The 25,810-nt window shown below is 48.6% G+C and overlaps 1 protein-coding gene across 5 annotated transcripts in view; it reads right to left on the bottom strand.

Moving 5' to 3' along the window:
* Window positions 1-1,294: 1,294 nt before the first annotated feature.
* The window catches only part of RASAL3 (RAS protein activator like 3), a 48,220-nt gene continuing 23,704 nt past the window's right edge, over window positions 1,295-25,810 (bottom strand). For all 5 annotated transcript variants that reach the window (XM_060269208.1, XM_035141101.2, XM_060269206.1 and 2 more), the window contains exons 7-19: window positions 24,977-25,082; window positions 24,058-24,156; window positions 22,316-22,861; window positions 20,774-20,918; window positions 18,353-18,497; window positions 16,072-16,308; window positions 14,521-14,722; window positions 13,468-13,571; window positions 11,789-12,089; window positions 6,825-6,947; window positions 5,103-5,302; window positions 4,294-4,369; window positions 1,295-3,041 (exon numbers count right to left, since the gene is read on the bottom strand). In XM_060269208.1, coding sequence (XP_060125191.1) covers window positions 2,886-3,041; window positions 4,294-4,369; window positions 5,103-5,302; window positions 6,825-6,947; window positions 11,789-12,089; window positions 13,468-13,571; window positions 14,521-14,722; window positions 16,072-16,308; window positions 18,353-18,497; window positions 20,774-20,918; window positions 22,316-22,861; window positions 24,058-24,156; window positions 24,977-25,082 — 2,440 coding nt within the window. In that variant the 3' untranslated portion in view covers window positions 1,295-2,885. The remainder of the gene's footprint in view (window positions 3,042-4,293; window positions 4,370-5,102; window positions 5,303-6,824; window positions 6,948-11,788; window positions 12,090-13,467; window positions 13,572-14,520; window positions 14,723-16,071; window positions 16,309-18,352; window positions 18,498-20,773; window positions 20,919-22,315; window positions 22,862-24,057; window positions 24,157-24,976; window positions 25,083-25,810) is intronic.

Raw genomic sequence — 25,810 nt, 5'->3', positions numbered from 1 at the left:
AAACCAGAACAAATGTCAGTCTCTGGGAAAAACCCAGCTGACATTTGTTCCGTTTCAACAGTAAAGAGTGGGGTTTCCCCGGGGAAGTGACATGACAAAAGCAAAACCGCTCAGACCTGTGCCTGGAACTCAAGGGACATGTGTTTCCAGAATGTCAGAGACCAGGCTGAGGAGTACTGCTCTGATGAGGAATGGTGGAAGCCTCCCCCTCCCCCTTCTCCTGAGCAGGATCCCGAAGCTGCCCAGGAGCAGTGGAGCAGTATAGATTTGGAACAGTGGTTTGTAAAGGGGCATAGTTCTGAAGACAAAAGTTGGGAAGAACTGGGGGGTGAACACCAAGGTGAAGAAGAACTGAAAGAGAGAGAGCTAACAGACTCTCTCTCGCTGGAAAGTGTCCAGCCTATCAGTCCAAGATCATGTAGAGCAGATAAGGTGGCTACACAAAAAGCACGGTGGTTGCGAGATCAGGTTGCAAGGCATGGAAGTGACTAGGCAGGAAGTGGGTGGAAACCTTAATTGGGAGCACCTTCATTCCGAGAATGGATGCTTTGTTCTTTTCCTGTGACCATTAAAGACTCTTTAAATGGTGAGAGACTCTTTTTGCTTTGTCCTGCTTATCTACGGCCAAAGGGGGTGGGGAGCCAAGTCCCTGAAGCCCGACACAGTACAACAACAAAACCTCACGTTCCCACAGGTCCTCCAGGAATGGTTCTGAGTTGATGGCAGTTCCCAGTGCTTGAGCTCAGGACCTTGTCTCTGGGAAGTGAGCTCGTTTGGTCCCATTCACACCAGCACAAATGCTCTCACTAGGCACAAGACCCACTCGGAGTTGTACAACAACCTGGTTGCCGCATCAAAAGTGGACTTTGACGCTTTTGGACTTCTCTCTCCATCTGAAAAGAGCCACCAAAATGGGAAAGGACTCCAAGAAAGTAAGAGCCCAGTTGATTCTGGCCAATGTCCAGGACTCAGGCCAGCACTGTGCATCCCAGAGGCCCTTGAAGCATCTGCAAAGCCTGCCTGAAGGATGTACAAAATTCAGTCAATTTATGCACACTCCCCAAGGCCGGTTGGAGATTCAGGGTTAATATGAACAACACCCCCTTCCAAGAAAATCCAGCTCTCTGTGCCTATAAAGAAATAATTTAAGAGCTTCTGATGGAAAGGGGGCAGGAGTCCTGACGGCCCTTTGCACCCCACATCCCCACCCCACAGCCTCGTACCTGCCGAAAAACTGCAAGTTCTTAACATATATATCTCAAAACCGACAAACCAGAATTATATTTGCATGGTAAAAGAAAAGTTGAGACATTGCATAGCTCAATGGCAGATGCTGGGTTAATACAGGCATGACGAAACAAGCCTGGCAGAAAGGCACAAACTATGATTCTCAGCCTCAAATTGAACAAGGTGTCATTTGAACCTGGATCTGTACTGATCATGCAGGAAAGGGGAAGGCAGAGGAGGTTCTGAGTCAAAGAGCGAAGGAGATACAGGGGTGAAAGGTATGGAGCCTCTCTCTGTTCATGGCTTACTTCTCTCACCACAGTCTTTGTCTTCCAGGAGAATGACCCCGCCACCTGGCCAGATTCTGACACTGGAAGTGAGCCTGGCTAAGAGAAAATGATGCGGGGAGGCAAGTGGTGGACTCAGAGAGGTGCCGTTTCTTCCCCCTTCTCTTTTTAATGCTGTGCCCACACTAGGGCATTCATGCGTACATTGGGCTGTTGTTTCTGTGTGTACAATTGTGTATCTTTGTCCACACACAAGTGCTTTCACTTTTATGCCTTTATTGCTTGATGGGCTATACAGTGGACCCTCGGGTTACATTACCTTTGGGTAACGTAGCTTTCGGGTTGCGAACACAGCAAACCCAGGAGTGTATTCTTCTGGGTTTCGCCGTGCAAGCCATGGGCAGAAGCGCTCTGTGTGGTTTGCGCATGGGCAGAAGTGCTCTGCGCGCCTCACGCATGGGCAGAAGTACTCTATCACGCCGTGCACATGCGCAGAAGCGGCGCCTCTACTTGCAGATTTTTCGGGGTATGTACACACCCCTGGAACGAATTACATTCTTATCCAGAGGGTCCACTGTATTCACAAGAAGAAGAAGAAGAAGAAGAAGAAGGTTCGCAATTCGTAGGGTTGCCATATTTCAAAAAGTGAAAATCCGGACACAAAAGTTTGGCCAAGATCTTTTTAAAGCAATTTACGCCTGGACATTATACTGCTTCTAACTGCAGTTTTCTGGCTATGTCTGGGAAATTCTGGACGTATGGCAACCCTAGCAATTTGGAATCATCCACACTCGCCTTTTCCTGGCCACTTTCCCCCGGAGAAAACCAGGGCAGTTAAGCGCTCAATTGGAACAAACAGGAATCGGGTTTTTACAAACAGGGCAAGTAGAAAACCTCTTGGACCCGTGCTTTCTAGACATGGGAGAAGTGAAGTGTGAACAAGCCCACACCCTTTCTATATAGTTGGGGAAAGTCCAGATTTAAACACCCACATCTCTGCTATTGTGATATGAAAATACTGGGGGCAAATCGGATGGGGGGGGGGGAAACGGTTCATCTCAGAAGAGAAGGGAAAGCAGCTGTTGCAGATGAAAGCTGCAGCCAGAAAGCAGACTCGGGGCTTGTGGTATGGATGACATCTCAGGCGGGGATGAAAGGGTGGCGATGGCTGCGTAGCGCCGGAAACTAAGCCGAGAGGAAGGCACGGGAGGTTGTAGCAAAGCTCCTTGTGTGGGCTCCAGCTGAAGGATCCACCAGAGCAATGTGCAAGAAGGTCCCCCTTAGAGAGACTTCCAGGGCTCTCCTGGGAGAGGAGAGTTTCCACTACGGAGATGCAACAGCTTGGCATTTTTGGAGGCGAAGGGAAGTGGGCTAGGTCTCGTCCCCATTCTCAGCCCTGTCCACCCACACAGGCCCCGAGAGGGGCTTCTGCGGTGCACTGGACTGTTTCCCTGCATATCCCAGCATCTGGCCGACGGCACGGAGGAGCTGGTCGTGGTCCCTCTCCATCCCAGACAGGCGGCGCTCCTGCAAAGGGGACATTGGAGAGACAGTTGGCCTAAGCCCCAGCACCTCTCACTGTACAAATCAAGCAGTGGGCAAGTGGGGGCCACCAAACCCCCAGTGAATCAATTGTCCAACTTCAGCATATCTATGTGCAGTAAAACAATCAGGTGGGCAATTTGCAGCTGGTCCAGCGACTCACATCTTACTGCAATGAAATGGGCATGTGTGCTGATATATCTCTTTGGAGTGTGCCTCCCAAATGAGGTACAGATGCTTCTACTCTTCCTGAGCCTTTTTTTTTTTTAAAAAAATTATTATTAAAGATTTCTTAGTTTACAAAAATACGTGCACTGTCTCTTTTTTCAAGTTGTGTTTTCTACAGATCAGTTTCATTTGTTTTGTGAGACATTAGTGTTGCATACAGTGTTAGGTTAGGAAGAAAAGAGGGGGGAATGGTCAGTGGAATGGGGTGGGGTCGGGTGGCAATGCTTCTCCTCTTCTGTGGGGTTTTGTATCAGCGTCACTTGTGTGGGTTCTCTTACTATTCACTAGTATTTCCTTGGTGGTGAGAGAGGTTGGGGGTGGCCTAGGGACCCTGATGTTTGGAAAGATGGAGGGCACAAGGAGAAGGGGACGACAGAGGACGAGATGGTTGGACAGTGTTCTCGAAGCTACCAAAATGAGTCTGACCAAATTGCAGGAGGCAGTGGAAGACAGGAGTGCCTGGCGTGCTCTGGTCCATGGGGTCACAAAGAGTCGGACATGACTAAACGACTAAACAACAACAACAGGGTGTGGTTGGTTGTCTTTGGTTGGCTGTAGTGAGATTTGTTTTTGTGTGTGAGTAGTATGCGTGTGTGTTTGTGTGTGTGTTTGGATCAGGTTAGCCAGATTGATTTGTATGCTGTCGGCGGATTCTTGTTGTCTTGTTGGGCTGTGATGTGATAAAGGGGAACCATACTGGGGTGAAGGCATCTTCTTCTATTTGTCCCCATATCAGTTTCAGTTTATTGGTTAGCTTTTCTAATAAGGGTGTTTTCCCACACTATTGGTCCATGTTCATTCCTGACATGTCTCTCCAGTGTCTGGCTATGATGCTTCTGGCTGCCGACAGTAGGTGGGTTATGAGCTCTTTATGATGTGAGTGGCCATTATTACATTGGAAGATGTTTAGTTCCTGCGCCTTTGTTGAGCAATTCCCCTGAGTGGCTCCCAATTTTTTCCTGCCCCTGCCCCTTGACCACCAGGTTAAATGTCTACAGAGAACCCTTACCAGATTCTTGGTCTTCTCCTCACTAGCTCGGAGCTTCTCGTGATCCTTTTTCCAGCTGGCCTCTACACTAGTCACCCTGAAACAGAAGAGGATCCAGTAAAAACTCTTTTCACACTAGATACACTAAACCACTGGGGTACATTTTTTACTCCACTTCCTCATTGGACTTGGAACTTCAAAGAACCTTATAAGGAGCTGCTAAAATGAAGATTTCTGCCATCCCTTTATTTTGGCAGGGGATTCTAATGCAAAACCCATTCTTTAAACCTTGTTCAAAAGCAGATGAAAAAAATCTTCATTTTAGCAGCGGATCCGATGTGGTTTGCATGGAATGCTGCTGACCTGAGCAGGATTTAACTCAGGCATAGGCAACCTTGGCTCTCCAGGTGTCTTGGAACTGCAACTCCCATGATCCCTAGCTAACAGGGCCAGCGGTCAGGGATCATGGGAGTTGTAGTTCCAAAACATCTGGAGAGCCAAGGTTGCCTATGCCTGATTTAACTCATCAGCTGACCTTCTTTCAACCAAGTCACTTGGCACAAGCAGTTTGTGTCCTAGCAACTACCTACTGGACTCCCAAGATTCAGGGCAGCTGCCCTTGGTCAGCTTGGTTCTGGCTCCAGAAGATGTCCTCTTCATCTTGCTTCCTAGCAGGGGACTTGGGCCGAGACACTGCCTCATGACAAGGCACTCAAATCAGGGACGGACTGAGAAGTTTCCAGGAGCCAGTGAACTCCTGCCCGGTGAGCTAAGGCACCAGAGCTAAGGTGACCATGCAGGTCTATAGAGGATCTCGTGGGATCCCTCACCTGGTGCTTAGCTGCACAAGGCAGCTCTCGGTCTCCTCAAGCCTCTTGCAGAGAGCCTCTTCCCGCTCCTGAAACTTGGCCTGCTCCTCTAGCAGCATTTGGTTCTGGGTCGTCAGCTTTTCCATCTGCTCTTCGAAGAGTTGCTGCTTCTCCCTCGCTGCGGTCAGCTCCACCTGTAGCTCTTCCACCTGCTTCCCATACTGTGGCGGTAAACAAGGCTAGTAGTTAGAGCAGACAGGGGCTTGAAGCAGTGAAACCACTCTTTCCCGGGTGGGCTTGCACAGGGTCAATAGGGCAGAAGCAAGGTCATAGTCATGGCAAGGGGCCCAGAGACAGGAATCCTGCTATTAGATCATCGGGCTTATTTTCACACCTAACTTTTGCCCCACTCTTTCCAGGCAGAGGTCCACACTTAAAAGCTCTGTGTCCTAGCATGGTGTTTTTGTTTTGTTTCCTGCCCAGAGCTTTGCCTGTAAAAACCTACTTTTTAGCACTCAATCATAGCAAAAGTCATTTTGGATTTTCTGCAGGTGGCTGTTTGTGCCGATTGAACTTTAAAGAGTGGGTTTTCATGGAGAAAGCTTCGCCTGTAAAAACCTACTCTTTAGCACTCAATCATAGCAAAAGTCAATTTGGATTTTCTGCAGATGGCTGTTTGTGCCGATTGAGCTTTAAAGAGTGGGTTTTCATGGAGAAAGCTCTAGGGCAAAAACACACACACTCTGGCAAAGCAAATAATATTTTGCAGGATTCATCTCATCCTGGATATAGTCTTTTTGCACCGTTGCCTTCAGGCAAGAGATACAAAACAATTAAATCAAGAACAAATAGATTAAAAAAGAGTTTTTATCCAAGAGCTATAACCATCTTAAATGCTGTAACTAAATAATATGATCTTGGGGAGTTGCAATGTGTGTGTATGTGTGGCTGTAACTGTCTTTTTGTTTTTATGGGATGGCATTCAATTTCGTTGTACTATGTACAATGACAATAAAGTATCTATCTATCGTGGTCTGGTCCATGGGGTCACGAAGAGTGGGATACGACTAAACGACTAAACAACAACTATCTATCTATCTATCTATCTATCTATCTATCTATCTATCTATCATCTGTCTATCTATCTAGACCTTTTAAGCACAGACTGTGCCTGGAAAGAACGGGGGAAAGGTAGGTGTGGATAAGCCCTGAGAGATGAGTCCTGGGTTCAAATCTTGCCTGTGCCATTAGCCTGTTAGCATTCCCAATCCTCCCCCATCACCTTTTATAGCCTAGGGGTGACATTAACATGCCTGCTTCCTAAATCTAAACATTACAGAAGCATCTGAAGGTCCTGAATCTTCCTGCTATCCCATTCTCTTTCTTAAGTCTGTAAAATGTTGGGATACCAAGCATGAAATAGGGTTGTGGTTTTTGTTCTGTGGCGGAGGGGGGGGGCACTACCTTAGGTAGCTAAGTGTACTGGAATAAAAGACTGCCTCCAGGTGACATAATTCATCCCTTTCTAGACATGGCAGTGCACCAGTCTACAGGGTGGAAGCCCCCTGTAAACTAGCCAAACATCATTGCCCAGAACAACATTTTTTTAAAATAGAAATCACAACTAACTTAAGCCAACTGTGGACTGCCGTTCTTGTCCCAGAATGCAAAGTGCTACTAGCACGTGCACTCAGGAGTGGGGGTGTCTGGGTCCGATATTCTGAGTGGAAGTGATTCTCCTACCTGTTCCAGCGGCTGCATGGCATAGAGGCTGCTTTGCTGGGCAGCTGCTTCTTCAGAGTGCCTTAGCCAAGGCACAGTGGGCTTCCGGGGCAGCGATGCAGATGCGTGGAGCTTCGGATACCCCTAGAACACAAACAACATTATTATTAATCTGACATCAGGAACCACAAGACAGAAAAACCAGTAGGAGAACACTTCAATCTCCCAGGACATTCTATACAAGATCTCAAAGCAGCTGTTTTATTACAGAAAAATTTCAGGAACAGACTGGAAAGAGAAGTTGCTGAGTTGGAACTCATTACCAAGCTTAAAACCATGGAGCCACCTGGGATGAATAAAGACATTGGATTCTTATCTCATTGTGCATGATCAAGCTTTCTTTAGCGCCTCAGCCCTTGCTTTCCCCCCCAGGACCAATTGCAGTCATCAGCAGTCGTTAACAGCCATCTACAGGTTTACCACTCCCATCAGCCCATCACCCATTCCCATCACCCCCACCCTCTGTATATACATAAGGGTTTGGTGGATTCTGTTTCAGTGTATCTGACGAAGTGTGCATGCACACGAAAGCTCATACCAAAATAAAAACTTAGTTGGGTTCCGGTTTCCGCCTGCAGGAATGGCGGACCTGTTTTCCATCTCTCTGACCTTCGTAAGGAATTTGGCGGTTGCTAGGGGAGTAAATGGCAACCCCCTACCCTCTCCGGGGGTTACGGAGAGGGGCCGCTGGCCCGCGATGCCCCCAGACCCACTCCGACTGTTTTTGGAGTGGGGGGAGCTTGGGCTGAGCACTTACGACGGCCAGGACTCCCGGACGCTAATCTGCATGGCGGGGATTTCCATGGTTAAAGAAGATAATTAGGCTTAAATCTATGGACATACTTCAGAAGGAGGGGAAGAAGCGCTGTTTACTGCTGAGAATTTTATGCTGCTGAGCGAGAGGAGTCAAAGAATGTACGGCATCTGGAAGAAGGATTGATGGGGACGGAGCGATAAGGGAAGCAAGTTTTTATTTTTTCTTCATATTGTTGCCTCGTATCTTCCCGGACGCGATGTCCTGGCTTGTTTGGAGTGAAAGAGAAGCAAAAGACTGTGTGAGTTGAACTTTATAGCTGTTGTTACTGAGCATATTTCTTAAAGATGTGAAGTTGCCGATGAGAAAAGCCCCCCCCCTAGTCAGACGGAAGGAGTTCTGGACGCGTTCGGAGGATTTATGAGCTGTGACGCACTTTAAATTGGAGCAGCGACCTGAAGCTAAGTTCAGCTATAGGGCAAGGAGATCCATTAATTTACCAAGAGTTCATGGTTGGATGTTTGGGTCTCCTGCCTGAAAAAGCTGTAAATTCTATAAAGATAAATAAATCGTAAATCTTCATGGCTATGAGAGAAAATGAAAGTGATTTGAGCCTTTTAAGATGGCGCTGCTACTCCGTCGCAACAGGGAGCTCCACTAAGAAGATTTATGGGGAGGCTGGACTGATTAACTCACACAGGAGAAAGAACATCTGTGAAACTTCGTTTGACATTTATCTCAGCAGCTGGAACAATTGGATGAAAGTGGAAAACATCTAGGTGACTGTAAGGGGAAGATTTGGAATATTATGAGCTTGGAGGACGATTTGAACTTTAGAAATAAGACGGCAGTGGACAGTTGCGAGGAATTCCCAATTTCTTGAAGCATGGGAACCCAAAAATAAATTATTTAGATGATTTGGCATAACATTCGGTTTGATTGATATATATATGTGTATAATTTGAAATATTGAATGTGATATAATTGGTTTTAATTGGAAAATTAATAAAAATATTTAAAAAAAAAAAAAAAACTTAGTTGGTCTTTAAGGTGCTACTGGAGGAATTTTTTTATTTTGCTTCGACTCAGACCAACACGGCTACCTACCTGTAACATTATTATACCTCTGCAATAATTTTTATTACATTTTCTGTTTTACAATTTCAAATAAACATTTTACAAACTTTAAAATATCCAGTGACTTCCCTTCTTCTCTTTCCATGGTTCATTTTACCTGGAGATTTTACTAGTTAAAGGTAAAGGGCCCCTGGATGGTTACGTTCAGTCAAAGTTGACTATGGGGTAGCGGCACTTATCTCACTTTCAGGCTGAGGGAGCTAGTGTTTGTCCACAGACAGCTTTCCAGGTCATGTGGCCAGCAGGACTAAGGCACTTCTGGTGCAACAGAACACCAGGATGGAAACCAGAGCACACGGAAACTCTGTTTACCTTCCCACTGCAGCGGTACCTATTTATCTACTTGCACTGGTATGCTTTTGAACTGCTAGGTTGGCAGGAGCTGGGACAGAGCAACGGGAGCTCACATCATTGCAGGGTTACAAACCGTCAACCTTCTGATCGGCAAGCCCAAGAGTCTCAGTGGTTTAGACCACAGTGCCACCCGCATCCCTGTATTTAACTATAACCATTCAAATTAATTTTCCACTTTTACATCCATCAAAATTACTTACTCTGTTGAATTTATCTTAATGCTGCCAGCATTTTCAGCTGTACACAGTTATTTTCCATATATTCAATAAATGTGTTCCAATCTTCTTTAAACGTATGTTCTTCTTGTTCTCTTATTCTATATGTTAAATCTGCAAGTTGTGCATATTCTGTCAACTTAAGTTGCTGATCCTCTTTAGTTGGGACCTCGCTAACTTTCCATTTGCGGGCTACAGTTGTTACATACATAAATAACCCTTTCTGACACCTGGGAGTTTCAGTCTGGGTTATCCCCAGCAAAAAGGACTCTGGTTATTTATGGGGAAGTGATTCTGAACATTTTTTTTCCAATTCATTATAAATCATTTCCCAATATCCTTTTACTTAGAACACAAGCAACATTATTAGGCGGGTTTTGAGGGCAGATTGGATTGAAGATCTGGTTAAGTACCCAGGTGGTGCTGTGGGTTAAACCACAGAGTCTAGGGCTTGCTGATCAGAAGGTCGGCGGTTTGAATCCCTGCAATGGGGTGAACTCCCGTTGTTTGGTCCCAGCTCCTGCCTACCTAGCAGTTCGAAAGCACATCAAAAGTGCAAGTAGATAAATAGGGACCGCTCCGGCGGGAAGGTAAACGGCGTTTCCGTGCGCTGCTCTGGTTCGCCAGAAGCAGCTTTGTCATGCTGGCCACATGACCTGCGGACAAACGGCGGCTCCCTCAGCCTATCGAGCGAGGTGAGCGCCGCCACCCCAGAGTCAGACACGACTGGACCTGATGGTCAGGGGCCCCTTTACTTTAAGTACAGATAGGTTAATATCTGGTTAAGTACAGTAACAACCTTGTAAAATATACAGTTTGGGGTGTCCCCCCCTTTATTTTCCCTTCTATACAGGTTCTGTTTCTCTTTTTTCTTTTTCTCTTTTTTATTTACGTCTCACCGTGTTTAGTGCACATATAATTATGTACTTCTTGAACTTTCAATAAAGATGTTAAGAAGAAAACAACAACAACATTTGGTACCACCCTGAATCTCTGAGCATAGGGCGATATTATTATTATTATTATTATTATTATTATTATTATTATTATTATTATTATTATTATTATCCTATATAATAAAGTCCCTGTGTCTCTGCATCCAGATTCCGTGTGTCCCGTTTTCCGCGCTACTGAGCATGTGCCCCAGGGACACAGGGATTGGACGCAGAGACTGCACACACACACACACACACTCTCCCCACCCCACCCCCCACCCCTCTGCCCTGCACTGGCTCAATAAGCAGTTAAAACAGAGGCCACCAGGTGGAAGGCAGGAGCAGGCAGTAAGGCCCCTAAGCAGGGCAGGCCCTCTCTCAATGTGCCCAAGGGCCTGAGGAGGAGGAAAAATCGAGGCCCCGGCTTCTCCTCACTAACAGGCCCGAAATTGAGGCCCAAACAGCGCAAGCAACTGGGAGACCCCCGCTGGGCCGGAACGGCCAGGAAAGGCACGGGGAGGCCACCAAATGCTCAGCGCCAAACGCAGGACCCTCAGAAAGTGCCGGGGCGGGCGCAAGCCCCCCGGACGGCAAAGCTCCCTCCCGGACGCAGCAGGCGACTGAAAAACAGCCGCGGAGGCCAACAAAAGTAGCGGGCGCCACCCCCACCCCCGAAAAACTGGGCTCCCCCCCCCCCGGAGCAGCCGCCCGGGCCGTCCAGGAGCCAGAATTCGGCCACTGGGCCCTGGCAGCGGCAGCGCTATTGACGGGGAAAAATTAGGAACCAAACGGCAGGCGCAAAAAGCACGCGAAAACAGGGTGGGGAGGGATCCGCACTCCAAACACAAGCTTCGGAGGGGGTAAAGGAAGAAATACCCCCGCACCCCCCAGCCGAGCCTGGGCTGTAAAGGTTAAAAGGGGGGGGACTTTGGCTTGGGGTTTGGGAACGGGGGGGGGGAATTAGGGATAAATTAAGGATCAAAGGGAGGGGGGAAGGAACAATCAATTAGACAAGGAATAAAAGCCCCCCACGCGCCGCTGCCACCGAAAAAGGCCGAATGTTCTAGCGCCCGTTTATTAAATGGGCTGAATGACACTAGTTATATAATAATGGCACTGCAAGGAAGCAGTGGGATTCCTGGGTAAACAAATTAGGAAAGTGACATGGAAGACAAGGGTGCTGTCCTGTGTCAAGAAGAAACGCCACCCCTGATCCACCCAGATCCTATTCACTCTCCAAACATGAATCCTCTAAAGATGACATCCATCTGTCATGGATGCTTTAGTTGAGATTCTTGCATTGCAGGGGGTTGGACTAGATGACCCTGGGGTCCCATCCAGCTCCAAGATCCTATGATTCTATGACAGTGGGTGACCCCCATCATGGTGCCAATTCTGCACACCCTGTGGGCCTTACAGATTCCGGTTCTTTACGTCTTGCCCAGGGAACTTGCGTTGAGCTGCAGGCAGGCAGTGGCCAACCAAGCTGTGTTCCAGTAGTTGGGAGGGCCTGTCTAGAGCTTCGATTACCTGGGGTGCTTTGCTGCTGCCATTTGGGTAGGAGGTACAAAGTGGAGGGCTGCTCTCCCTGCTCTCGGCCACGTGCTCGGTGCTCCTCTGCTTCTGGAGACGCCGGGCTGCCTTGCTCTGAGTCGGGACGCTCTGGGTGCGCTGCACTTTGGTCCTGGTTTTGACCGGGTGCAAAGGGGCCAGCGGCTCTTCCTTGCCTCGGCCTTTCTGGATGCTGGTCATGGACTGGCTCTTGATCAGAGGACTGTGCTTGCCCAGCTCCCTTGGGGGCACAAAACCCGGCTTCTGGTTTTCCGCCTGTCTGGAAGACAAAGGAAGCATGGGAGTGCAGCGTGACTATAATGCAACAGATAACACTTGAACCTATCAAACCCAGAGAAGAGAGAGAGAGAGAGAGAGAGAGAGAGAGAGAGAGAGAGAGAGAGAGAGAGAGAGAGAGAGAGAGATGACCCCTGGCTATCATTCTTTACTGAACATGTGGTCTAAACCACGGAGCCTCTTGGGCTTGCCGATTAGAAGGTCGGCGGTTCGAATCCCCGTGATGGGGTGAGCTCCCGTTGCTCTACCCTGCTCCTGCCAACCTAGCAATTTGAAAGCACACCAGAGCAAGTAGATAAATAGGTACCACTGTGGTGGGAAGGTAAACGGCGTTTCCATGCGCTCTGGCTTCTGTCACGGCGTTCCATTGCACCAGAAGCAGTTTAGTCCTGCTGCCCACATGACTTGGAAAGCTGTCTGTGGGAAAACGGCGGCTCCCTCGGCCTGAAAGCGAGATGAGCGCTGGCAACCCCCTAGTCGCCATTGACTGGACTTAACTGTCCAGGGGTCCTTTACCTTTTACCTTTTTTCTTTTTTACTGTGTGTGAGTAGGGCTGGGGGGAGCACTTAGCAGGGATGGTCTTATTTCATGGAAAAATAGCAAAACTGAAATATATGCATTTTTAAAAATTGGCATAAAGCACTCAGTTTCTTTGATATTAATCTGATATTTGAACATGCAAAACATACAGAATAATTTCAGGCCAGGAGGTATGTAGGTGCCAGGAACTGGGGCTGGGGTAAATGAGGGCCTGTGAGGGATGGGCTTCTGGAAATTCCAGGAAATCACCTAATCTCTATCCAAGATGTAGGACCATAATAATAATAATTTATTATTTATACCCCGCCCACCTGACTGGGTTTCCCCAGCCACTCTCGGCGGCTCCCAACAGAATATTAAAAACATGATAAAACATCAAACATTAAAAACTTCCCTAAACAGTGCTGCCTTCAGATGTCTTCTAAAAGTCAGATAGTCATTTATTTCCTTGACATCTGAAGGGAGGGCATTCCACAGGGTGGGAGCCACTACCGAGAGGGCCCTCCGCCTGGTTCCCTGTAGGTTCACTTCTCGCAGTGAGGGAACCGACTATCATCCTATCAACCCCTCACACCCAAACCATGAAGAAAGCAACTCCATGGCAGGACATAAGCCAATTCCATCTGGGGGAAATCCAACACCAAATGTGGTGGCCGTTTCAACCCCAAGTGTGATCAAAATCTGTCCCCTGGATTTCCCCGAAAGCTGGTTTTCTTCTTCTTGAGCCTCGAGAGCCAGAAACCATCGCTGCGATTTCCCTCCCTGCCAACCACCCCAAGAGCCAGAAGCGAGTGCTTACAGTTGCCCAGTCGTTCGTTACCTGTACTCTGCACTGGGCCCAAGTCGAACAATGACAGGAACCGGTATCCCCTCTTGTATAGCACGGAGGATTGTGGGCAGAGGTTCCAATCTGTCTTTTGTCCGCTTATATGCAACAGAGCAAAAAGCACCGGTGAGGAGAACCCAGCCATTTCCCAGAGGGCTTGCGAAAATGAGAAACCACTGCTATTGGCGTGGCGAGACTGACAGAAGGATTTGCTTTCCCTCTGACTAACGGGAGCAGAGGATCACACTCACACCTGGATCTGACCCTACAATTCACATTTATGCATTTGTTAAAATATATATATATATATACACACACACCTTATTTTAACAGTATCTCCCTCCATACACCTCACCCTTCCAATCCTGCCTGAATGAGCAAATATATTTGAAGAATAAATTGTGAATTTCAAAATTCAGAGACAAGTACCCACCCACCTTCACACATCCCATCACAAAAACTGCTCCCTCTCTCGTGTCTCCCTGTGTCCCCAAATCACTCCCCTTTCTCCCTGAATGCAATGCCAACGAGTTCCTCTCTTCCAGATTTAACACATAATTTGTGAATGGGTCACTGAGATATTGCAAACCGATAACTGGCTAGCAGGGATTGGTGGTTACTATTTATCGGATTTTTCGCAGAAAACGAAAATTTTGGATTAGACGGTGAGAAAATGCACCCTGAACTTTGGGTGCCAAGAATGTCATGGAGTTACTGGGGGGGGGCAGGGGAGCTTCCATGCACAAGGAGCATCAATCCCATAATAAACACCCGTCTGTAAGCAGCTCATAACAATATTAGCCAAATTGATGGCACCTTTATGTAAAATAGCTGGTATAAGCCACCAATGAGCTGCAGGAGAGAGGGGGGACACAGCGGGTCTGAGGAACATGGATGACAGGCATTGACAGATGCAAACTCCATTTCTGCTCCATTCATTGGCTCCTCCCTGCTACCCATGAGCAGGCCCAGTCAGTGCATCTTGCCGCCAGGGGGCAGGCCAAGCCCATCAAAGTGGAGGTGACACACAAGACAAGCAGCTGGTACCTCTTCCAGGGTAGAAAAGATGTTGCAGAGCAGGGAATGCAGGACGGACAATTCCAGGGCCAGGTCAATTGAGTCGTCATAAGCAGGCAAGTGGATGGCACTGCCAGGGCTGGAGACGCTGCAGAGGAATGACTTCATGGTGCCCCAGTTGCGCTCCAGAAACTCATTCATGAAGCTCATGTACGCCTCCTTTTCTCCAAACCTGCAGGAAATGGAACATCGGGTTTGGCTGTGAACTATAGATCAGATATTGGCTCCTTGCACCACCGGGGCAACTACGGGCTCATTCACACTTACCTTTGCTCTGTGATTGCTACATATAGGTCTGAGCTTTCCAGGTCCAAAATCTGCTCTAACTTGGACCTAGAAAGCCCAGACCTGTGCCTAAATGTGCGGCACAAAAGGAAGTGCGGTAAAAGGTTAAAGGTAAAGGACCTTTGGATGGTTAAGTCCAGTCAAAGGCGACGATGAGGTGCGGCGCTCATCTCGGTTTCAGGCCGAGGGGACCGGTGTTTGTCCACAGACAGCTTTCCGGGTCATGCGGCCAGCATGACTAAACCGCTTCTGGTGCAACGGAACACCATGGTGGAAACCAGAGCGCATGGAAACAGCGTTCACCTTCCCGCCACAGGGGTACCTATTTATCGACTCGCACTGGGATGCTTTCGAACTGTTAGGTTAGCAGGAGCTGGGACAGAGCAACGGGAGCTTACCCCGTCGCGGGGATTTGAACCACCAACCTTCTGATTGGCAAGACCAAGAGGGGCTCAGTGGTTTAGACCACAGCGCCACCCATGTCCCACCCAAAGGAAGTGTGGATGATCCCTCTGTCAACTACACGATTCCTGCTGGGATACTGCACACCACCGATGCTCTTAATCCTGCTAGCCAGAGGGACGAGGAATGTGATGAGAGCCCGATTTAAAGCCCCCAGATCTGCTGGCTTAGTCTGGACAATGTGTTGCTGAAGGAAACTTCTGGGCCCTGCAGCTCAATCCTCTGCAGTTAGGTATGCTTAAGCAGAGAATCGGGCAAGTTGGATGTTGTGTCCATTATCATCAACAACAACAACAACATGTGAAATGGTGGGTACTCAAACAGAAATCAGAGTACACTTCTATCGTCCAAACCCTTCCACCAAAGTGCAGATTCACAATTAAAGGGGGCAAAGGATTTATATCCTTCCCCCCAAAAATGACAAATAGACACGAGCACACTGTGATATTTCTGAACAATTAATTTCTTATTATATCAAACGATTAAACAACCTACTTGTTTGCACTCATTTCAGATTGCTTTTAAAAACTGCCGACCGAAAATGCCCTTTTAAGCTAAGTCGGTAAACCTCTGAAAGAAAGCACAATTACCCTTCCTTGCTATGAATTCTTCACATGCCAAGAAACCCACACACTGATGCGAATGCCCTGAGTGCGAATCCTGGTGTGTGTGTGTGTGTGTTTTGAGGACTTGCCTAGATTAGAATTCCAAACCATTCCCAAGCCTCCTACTGAATCATCCTTCCTGGGCACAGTCAAGGACACAGTTACCTACGTGGTAAAGTTTGCCAGGTTCTGGATAACCTTAGCCGCCAGAGTCAGGGTGCGGGAGGTGGTGTCATCCGGATACTCTTGAGTGAGGCCGAAGAGGCTGGGCGACATGATGGCCGGGCAGAGGAAGCGCAAGAACAGGGAGGCAGAGATGAGGCGCTGCCCAATGCTCGCTTTGCCCCTCAGCTGGCATGCCTCCTGCCAGGCGGTGAAGACCTCGCTGAGCTCAGCTGGGAAGGAGCTGCAGAGAGAAAAGGAGGATTTGGCAGGCTGTGAGAAGGCCTGAGGGCAGACATTTTGTGATAAAGGGGCCTCACAGAACATCTGGATAGGATAAGGAATCACTACAGAACAAGCAAAGCCAAAATGCAGGCTGACTAAGACATCTGAAGCGATGATATTCATAAAATAACACTCCATTTCATAAAATTATCAGTTTCTGCTTGACAGTCATGCCAGCGTTTTTTTGCATGCAACGCCAAAGTCAGGCATTTTTGCCGCTTGTTGGACAATGCGGTATGATACTGCTCCGTTGTTTTTCCCTCGTACTTTACAGCCGCTTAAAGTGGAAGTTGGACATTCGGGGAAAGATCCAGGAATGTCCCTCAGCTGAAACCCCCCGCCCTCCCCACAATGGCTGCCATTCTAGCGGAGTGACACAGAGCTGAGTTGGACAGAAGCACACCCTGAAGCAGAACAATAACAGACCCAAGGAAGGCCTCTTGACTAGTTCACATTGTTACCTGAGCCAAAGTAATGGTGTGCCAATGGTTGCCCAGTGACTGGCCTCAGAAACTCTGAGGACTCCTCCTGTCAATCTGCTTATTCTGCAATCACCCTGATTTGCTTACACAGTGGTTAAATTATGGGCCCCTCCGGACAGCCTTGTTACTGTGCATTCATTAAAATATCAGGGCAGTTACAGTATATGGCATCCCACTTCCAATGCTGTTTGTGCCCACAGAGGTTTTGGCAAACCAGAGCAGGACACGGAAACGCCGTTTACCTTCCCGCTATAGCGGTTCCTATTTATCTACTTGCACTTTGATGTGCTTTCGAACTGCTAGGTTGGCAGGAGCTGGGACCGAGCAACGGGAGCTCGCCCCGTCACAGGGATTCGAACCACCGACCTTCTGATCATCAAGCCCTAGGCTCAGTGGTTTAACCACAGCGCCACCTGGGTCCCGTATCCATAGTTCATAAATCCCTGCATATTTTACAAAAACTATACCAATCAGTTTTCCATTATTGCATCCATTGAAACTTATTTACACTGTTGAATTTATCTTAATACTGCCAGTGTTTTCAGCTGTACACAAGTATTTCCCATACAGTATATTCAATAAATGTTTTCCGGTCTTCTTTAAACGTATATTCTTCTTGTTCTCTTATTCTATGTGTTAAGTCTGCAAGTTGTGCATTTTGTCAGCTTAAGTTGCCACTCTTCTTTGGTTGGGACCTCACTCATTTTCCACTTTTGGGCTAACAAAACATGGGCCGCAGTTGTTGCACACATAAATATATTCCTGTTAATCTTCACCCCACACTTCTCAGGGCATTTCTATGTCACTTCCCTAACTGCAAAAAGGCTACAGGTTTGCTTTTGGGTTTTTTTTTAATGGATTTGTTACCCTGGGGGCAATAGTGCAATCCACTCTGCTAGAAATCCTTTCTCTTGTCCTCAGATATGAGAGTTGCTTGGCTTACCCTGCGTATGTTCAAAGGCACTCATTATGACTCGGGTCGCTTCCAAGTAGCCTGTTTAATGAGCATTCAGCCCAATTTGTTTACAGAGAGATTAGACAAAATTGGCTATCTAATGAGCGTTCATCTTGATAAGACAAATCTGCATCAAGCGGTTGCCATCTCACTCTTTCCTTATCGCAAAAAAAAGGTCCAATATTTGGGGGAAGTGGGTTTGCTTCACAAGAGCTCCAAATCGGCATGAACTGTACAGCCTGAACTTCCTGGGACTTGACTGAATCCCACCCAAAAACAGTGACACTCTGGTAGCACGTGCTGAGCCCCGACATCTCAGGGAGCCCCTCCTCAAATGGAATGCACTGCTGTTCCCCATTCATTTGGGTCAGAGTGCTGCCTGACCGAGGGGGCTGTAATAGGGATCCCGGACTGCAACTTTCTGGCCCGATACTCTGTGAAGGAGAGGCATAGTGGTGGACACAGAAAACCACAAATGGTGCCCCCCCAGCTTCACTTCTGCAGGCCCAGTGGGGAGAGCGTCTGCCCCCTCCCCCCCGCCCCCAGTGACCCACTCTAGCACTCACTGGCTAGAAACAGCAATCCTCTGGAAGATCTCTTCGCAGATGTGCTGCAGGTTGCTGCGGTTGTCAGCCAGGTCACAGGGTGCACATTTGCTGGGATCCACTTCACAGCTGTCCTCTAAATTGTATGGCTGGGCGACAATATCACCTGCAATACAGCCTCATGCTTTAGTTTCAGCCAGGCTACAGTGTTGACTGTAGTTACAACAGGGATACCTTGGGCTACAACATGACCTGCAAAGAAGACCAGGCTCAGGGCTGCATTTAGGTTTGATAAAGCTACCATCCTATATAATAATGTGCAAGTGTCTCTGCGTCCAGTCCCTGTGTCCCTGTGTCCGCGCTACTGTGCATGTGCCCCACGGACACAGGAATTGGACGCAGAGACTGGATGCACAAACGCACGCGCACGCGCTGGGCTCAGCGGAGCGCCCCGACGAAGCGTCTCCACCCCCGAAACAGGCCGAATGTTCTAGCGCCCGTTTATTTAACGGGCTGAATGACACTAGTAGGTAATGGGGCCCTTTATATGTCCAGCTGTCCTTTGTCAAAAACAAATTGCCTCTGTTTTTTGTGCTGAACATATGGGCCTTCTCGGCAGTGGCACCCGCCCTGTGGAACGCCCTCCCAGCAGATGTCAAGGCAATAAACAACTATTTTACATTTAGAAGACAACTGAAGGCGGCCCTGTTTAGGGAAGTTTTCAATGTTTGATGCTGTACTGTTTTTAATATTCAGTTGGAAGCCGCCCAGAGTGGCTGGGGAAACCCAGCCAGATGGGCGGGGTATAAATAATATATTATTATTATTATTATTATTATTATTATTATTATTATTATTATTGGACCTAATAGGTATCTAAAGCCATTTGCACATGTTGCCATGCAGAATGTAGGCACCCTATATATAGAAAGGAGCAAACCAGTGATATTTTAGGGAGCCGGCTAGCAGGCGAGGCCCATGACTTACATCATAGGAGCCTACACAGCACAAAACACTGTTGCTGTATGTAGGTTTTATTTTATTTGTTTTTTATCTTATATTTTGGAAATGTACATCCAGTTTTTTCCCTTAATTTTTTGGGGGGGCCCCCAAGAGAGTGTGGCCCTAAGCTATAGCTTGTTTAGCTTATATGTAAATTTGGCACTGAACAGACTACTTGAGCATGCCCAGCTAATACTGCCATGAAGGGTCGTTTTGCGTAGACCTGAGGTCCAAATGACTTCTTCTTCTTATTTCAATTTTATATACCACCCTTTATCAAAAGATCTCAAGGCAGTGCATGACATTAGAAACACATTGCAAAACATCAACAAAAACATAGTAAAAAAGCATACTGACCGACAGCCTACTAAAAAAATAATCATCATAATAACTATCCTCTCGCCCACACTTTTACAGGCCATAGATTCGTTGCAAGCTATACTTTTTGCATTCTGTTGCCACTTATTTTCTTTTTTTAAAATTTTTTTATTTCGTTTTTCAAATTAACATTTTACATCCAACATAAATAATAAAATCAAGAATCCAAAGGCTCTCCTGGACTTCCCTCCTCCCCTTTGTGGGCCCTATTGTTAGTCATTTCCTCCTGCATCTTTTTTATAATCCAAATCTTTTACATCCCCGTTATATCCAAAATTCACCATTAAACTACAAGTGTTATTCCAAGCCTACTAACAACTCTAACTGTTTACAATGATTTTTAAGATAAATTATAAATTTCCCCCATTCCTTATTAAAATTCCGGTTTTCCTGATTTCTGATTCTTCCGGTCATCTTTGCCATTTCGGCACAATCCATCAACTTAATCTGCCAGTTTAAGTTTAACCAGAGAAGAATGGCATTCTGTACCAATCCTGCAACTGAGGATAGCACTCATGTTGAAGTGGGTTCCAGCTCACAATATAAAATGTTACAGGTAGGTAGCCGTGCTGGTCTTGCGTAGTCAGAACAAAATAAAAAAATTCCTTCCAGTAGCACCTTAGAGGCCAACTGACAATGACAAACTTAGTTGGTCTCTAAGGTGCTACTGGAAGGATTTTTTAATTATTTTGTTCTAAAATAAAATGTGTTAAGTCTTTAAGGGAGCGCAAGACTCCCTGGAAAAGACCCTAATGTTGGGAAAGATTGAGGGCACTAGGAGAAGGGGACGGCAGAGGACGAGATGGTTGGACAGTGTTCTTGAAGCCACCAACATGAGTCTGACCAAACTGCGGGAGGCAGTGGAAGACAGGAGTGCCTGGCGTGCTATGGTCCATGGGGGTCACGAAGAGTCGGACACGACTAAACGACTAAACAACAACAACACTCTCTGTTGCTAGAGCCCCAAACTCTGGGGTTTCCTCTGGCAGCAATCACACAGAAAATCCTAACTAGCTCCTTCAGAAAATGCTGCATGCCCCTGTTCGTCGGTTGCCAACTTACTCAGTGTGGACAGCAGGTAGGGGCCTCCCACCAGCTTCATGTATTCATCGATGGCTTTGGTGGCAAGGGTATTTTCACGGAAAATCAGTGCTTCACGCTCGTCAAAACGGTCCAGCTCCGACACACCCAAGTCAATGAGAAAGTCCTGCAACACAGGACAGGAAGGGTTAGTCGGACAAACCCTATCCTACCTCAAGGATTTCCCATACCAACGGACTCACCCTGGAATCTTAATTCTGAACCAGGCTCCCAACCTAGTGATATCCAGGGCCCCGTGTCCATGCTGTGTGTGGCTCTGGGAAACTGCAAAGCAGTCCAGGGTTATTCTTGCAGCAAACATGGCTTCCGAGAGCCACCTTACTAGAAAACCCTAGAAGGGAATACTAGAAAACCCTAGAAGGGAAGCAGGCTGTAAGACTAGAACCAGCAGAACACGGTGACAGGCGAGGGGAATCAGCTTTGAACTGGCTGTGCGGCTGTTGTATCCAAGGCCTTCTCATCTTCTACGTTGCGGGCCAGTCCCAAGACATTTTGGCACCTGAGGCAGATCCCAAAATAGCGTCCCACTCCCTGCCAGGGAAGAAGGGGTGGGTGAAGATCTACATCAGGAACATCAGAACTTTTTTCCAGCTGGAACTCACTGGAACTCAATTCCAGAACCTCTCAGGTGGGCGCTATTGCCGTTCTAAGAGAATGAGGGAGGTGTTCATGGTGAGTTCCGGCACCTCTAGCACTGAAGGTGGTCATGGGGATAAGTCAGCCTCAATAGCTCCGTTGGTTAGAGCATGATGCTGATAATGCCAAGTGTGATTTCTGGGCCTGGGCAGAGGAGGTATGGTGGAGACCACCTCCCCATCCTGACCCTCCCAGGAAGTGGAAGACAGTATAGATTTACAACAGTGGTCTGTGGGAAGTCACAGTTCAGAAGCAGATGAGGGGGAAAGTTGGGAAATAATGAGAGAGGAGGAGGCAGAATCGGAGCAGCAGCTGGCTAACACGTTGTCATTAGAAAGCATTCCAGACCCTCCATCTCCCAGAACATGACGAGCCTTAAAAGTAGGAGACCAAAGAGCTCTAAGACAAAGGGCACGTAGCAGCACCCATAGAGGAGAAGATGAAAAAGATGAATGAGGAAGTGGGAGAGACGGGGGTTGGAGATTCACTTGGGACAACGCCATTATCCAAGAGGCTGAGCTCTATGGCCTCTCTCTGTAAAGATTGAAATAAAAAAGGACAGTAATAAACTTTTCCTTGTCTTTATAGTTTCCTGGGCAGCTAGCCAGGAGCCGCTGACAGCATCCTGACAGGTGCAGGTTCAATCCCTGTATGGAACAGCTGCATATTCCTGCATTGCAGGAGGTTGCACTGAATGGTCCTCAGGGTCCGTACCAGCTCTAGAATGATAGGATCATAGAGCGGGAAGGAACCCTGAGGATCACCTAGTCCTAGATATCTGCTGCCCCTGTGGATCCTGCCGCCCAAGGCGGTCGCCTTGCTTCATGGGTGGGCCGGCCCTGTCTACCTTTGCAAACAAAGAGATACCTTGGCTTTTCCTGTGCTTTGCAGGACGCGAACCAGCACCCCCGTCAGCTCCTCCTTGTCCCGGGCGTTAAGGCTGTGCTCCAGTCCGGCACACAGCTCCCGATAGTGGAAGGTGAGATACTCAGCAAACTCCTTGTATTGCACGATGGGCAGCACTCGGATGTTGCAGTAGCGTCCACGTAGCCGTAGGGCGGGCGTGTTGGGCCTGTCTCTGCCCAAGGGGTACCACCTTTCCAAGGGCTGGCGGACTGCAGCCAGTTCCTTCAGGGGAACGGCCATGCCGGCAACCGGGCTGCCCTTTGCCCGCTGCTGCCCGTCCTCCTCCTGCACCAGGCAGACCTGCAGCTCCACTGCTGGCGGAAGAGTCTTCAGGTCAAAGTGCTCCCCCCAGAAGATGGTTCCAGCAGGGCTGGCTGCCTTGGTTGTGGTGCGAGCGTAGAGGACCCCATCCAGTCGCAGCTCGCCGAGGTAGCGCTTCCTGGGAACCAGGTTGCGGGCTTCGTACACCCAGAGGCTCAGCATGCGTTCGATCCGCTCACAGTTGTCCTGGGGAAATGAGCCAGCGGTTTGGTTAAGAAACACCAAGACACGGAGCAAGGCAAGCAGATGCAGCCGGAAATCGGTCACACGAGAGGCAGGCTGAATGCAGGATGAAGGGAAAGCAAGAGGCAAGTGGGATGAGGTTGAAGGTGAAGGAGGGTCAAGATGGAATAATGGAATTGTAGACTTTGAACGGACCCCGAGGGTCATCTAGCTCAACAGTGGGGGCAGAAGCCAGAGGAGACAAGGCCAAAAGATGGGAGGAATTCAGGGCCTGTGTTTGCTTCCAAGTATAGCAGTGCTAACTCTTCTATGAGACCGTGGAATGGTCAGGCCACAACTTCTGCCCCAGAGGAGTGGTGTGGACAAGTGCAGAGAACAGGACAGATGTCAGGGGCTGGACTGAGGAGGAATGGTGGGGACTTCCCCCCTTCTCCTGAACCTTCCCGAGAACAGGAGGACAGTATAGATTTGCAACAGTGGTTTGCAGAAGGGCATAGTTCAGAGGCTGCAGAGGGGAGAAGCTGGGAAAAATCGGAAGAGGAACAGCAGGAAGCAGCAGCACCAGGGAAGAAACAGCTGACAGACTCAATGTCTTTAGAAAGCATTCCTGATCCCCCTTCTCCCAGACCAGGCGTGCATTAAGAGTAGTAGAACAGAGAACTCAGAGGCAGAAAGCTCAGATTAGCCGATGCAGGACTGACACAGATTCAGTGGCAAAGCTGCATGGTCCGGCCCCACAGGTGGATAGCAGGTGGGGGCATGGCTGGCGTACGTCTTGAGGGCATGGCACGTCACCCACGGGGGCGTGGTGCCTGGCGCTGTGGGGGGGGTGGCGGTGTGTGTCTGGGGGATGGCCACGATGGTTCCCCCCTCCCCAATGGAGATGAAGTGGGGGGGACTTTACTTGGAGCAACACCATTTCTAGAGAGAGACTGCATTCCTTTGTCTCTCGCTGTGATTCCTGAATAAACTAACTGGTAAGAACTCTTCTTTTTTTATCTGCTTCTTTGCTGCCATCGGGGGAGGGATCTGATTCCCCGAAGCCTGACGGGGATTTATACAGGGAATAGGGACAGGAGAAGATGAGAGGGAAGGGTGGGTGAGTGGGCAAATACACCAGAGGGCAAGTGGGAAAATCGGTTACAAAGGCAGCATGCACCCCCTGCAAGCGGCACAAAGTACAGAAGCTGCTTCATTACCATACTGGGTTGGACAAGTCGGCGCAAGTCATCCATCCAGCGGGTCCTCTCAGCAGCAGAGCCACAGCTGAAGCAGCGGCGCCCCCCAGTGCTCAGCACCTGAGAAGAGGAAGGGAGGTTGCGCTTAAGAGCCAGTGTGGTGTAGTGGTTAAGAGGGTAGACTCGTAATCTGGGGAACTGGGTTCGCGTCTCCGCTCCTCCACATGCAGCTGCTGGGTGACCTTGGGCTAGTCACACTTCTCTGAAGTCTCTCAGCCCCACTCACCTCACAGGGTGTCTGTTGTGGGGGAGGAGGGGGAGGGAGATTGTTAGCCGCTTTGAGACTCCATAGGGTAGTGATAAAGCGGGATATCAAATCCAAACTTCTTTTCTTCTTCTTCGTCTTTGTCTTCTTCTTCAGAGTATGCCCTGGGTTTGTCCCATGGGCAACTAAACCCTGGGGGACTTGGGAGTGACAAGGAACAGGCAGGATTTAATCCAAGCCAGGCATCAGCACTACGTCCCAGTGCCAATGCTAGGGCCTCTCCGTAAGCTTTTTAAAAAAGTGCTTGCATTGCTACCTCCTGCTAAGAATGGCCAGCCTCTGGGCTTTGCCCTACTCCTTCCCCAGAATATGTTCCTCTGCTTCGTCTACGGGTCCAGTCCCAACAAAGGAGCTTCTCGCAGCCCCTCATGTAGCCATGACAGCTTTATAGATAAAACAACACAGCAGATGTCTGAGCTTCAGCCTGAGGTTGGGAAGCAGAGTTCTCCACGTCTTGGACCAGCTGGAGGAGACAGAGTCCCCAAGTGTGCACAGAAGGCATTTCTTTCATCTATGGGTCAAGCTCCCAGCCACCCAAGGCCTAGCCCTGACCATCTCCCTTCATAACTGGAGAAATGCAGCTTCTCAGGTCAAGGGATGACAATAGGCTCTTACCTCAAAGCAGTACCGCTCACCCAGAAGGCTATTGTGAAGAGGGCGGATCAATGCATCCTTTTCGTTGCCCAAGTCCATGAGAACAGCCGGGCCAGGAAGGGCTTCCCTGGAGGAAGTGACAAGAGGAGCCAGGATAGGAGCAGACAGTGTGGATGGACAACCCTGAACATCTGACACCATCACCAACAGAAGCATTATTATCCCTTCCTTTCATATTTTATTAAGACTTTTATTTCTGCTCAAATTATACTAACTTTGCAGCATCTGGCAGAAAAAGTTATCAGCATAGCTGCCAAGTACCCCGTATTCCCCGGGAAACCCCCGTTTTTCCTTACCATTTCCCGGCGGTCTCCCGTTTGAGCTCCTCTCCCGTGAATCTCCCTTAAATCCGCTCCTGCCAGCAGCCATTTTTCTGGTGCCGGTTTGCCCATCTATGGGCACCAGAAAATGGCCGCCGCTGGCGCCGGAAATAGCTTCTACACATGCCCGGCGGCCATCTTAGGGGTGGCCGCATGGCGGCAGCCATCTTGGAGGTGGCCGCATGGCCACCCCCAAGATGGCCGTCGCCATGCGGCCACCCCCAAAATGGCCACCGGACAACTTCCGGTGCCGCTGCTCCTGCTGATCCCGTATTTTTCTGCGGGAGACTTGGCAGGTATGGTTATCAGAGGCTTGTTCTTCCCTTAACATCTTTCTTTGTCTTCTTTCCTGCCATTTCCCTAGCAGCACCAATCTGGAACTGGAGGAGACTTTGGAAGAAGAGCAGGACCCTATCACAGGACGTAGCACATACAAGGTTCAAGGGGAGTCATCCCTTCCTAGGATCACAACCTG

Source organism: Zootoca vivipara, chromosome 16 (genome assembly GCF_963506605.1).
Source record: "Zootoca vivipara chromosome 16, rZooViv1.1, whole genome shotgun sequence".
Classification (NCBI taxonomy): domain Eukaryota; kingdom Metazoa; phylum Chordata; class Lepidosauria; order Squamata; family Lacertidae; genus Zootoca; species Zootoca vivipara.
This window is presented reverse-complemented; position numbering and strand designations above follow the sequence as displayed.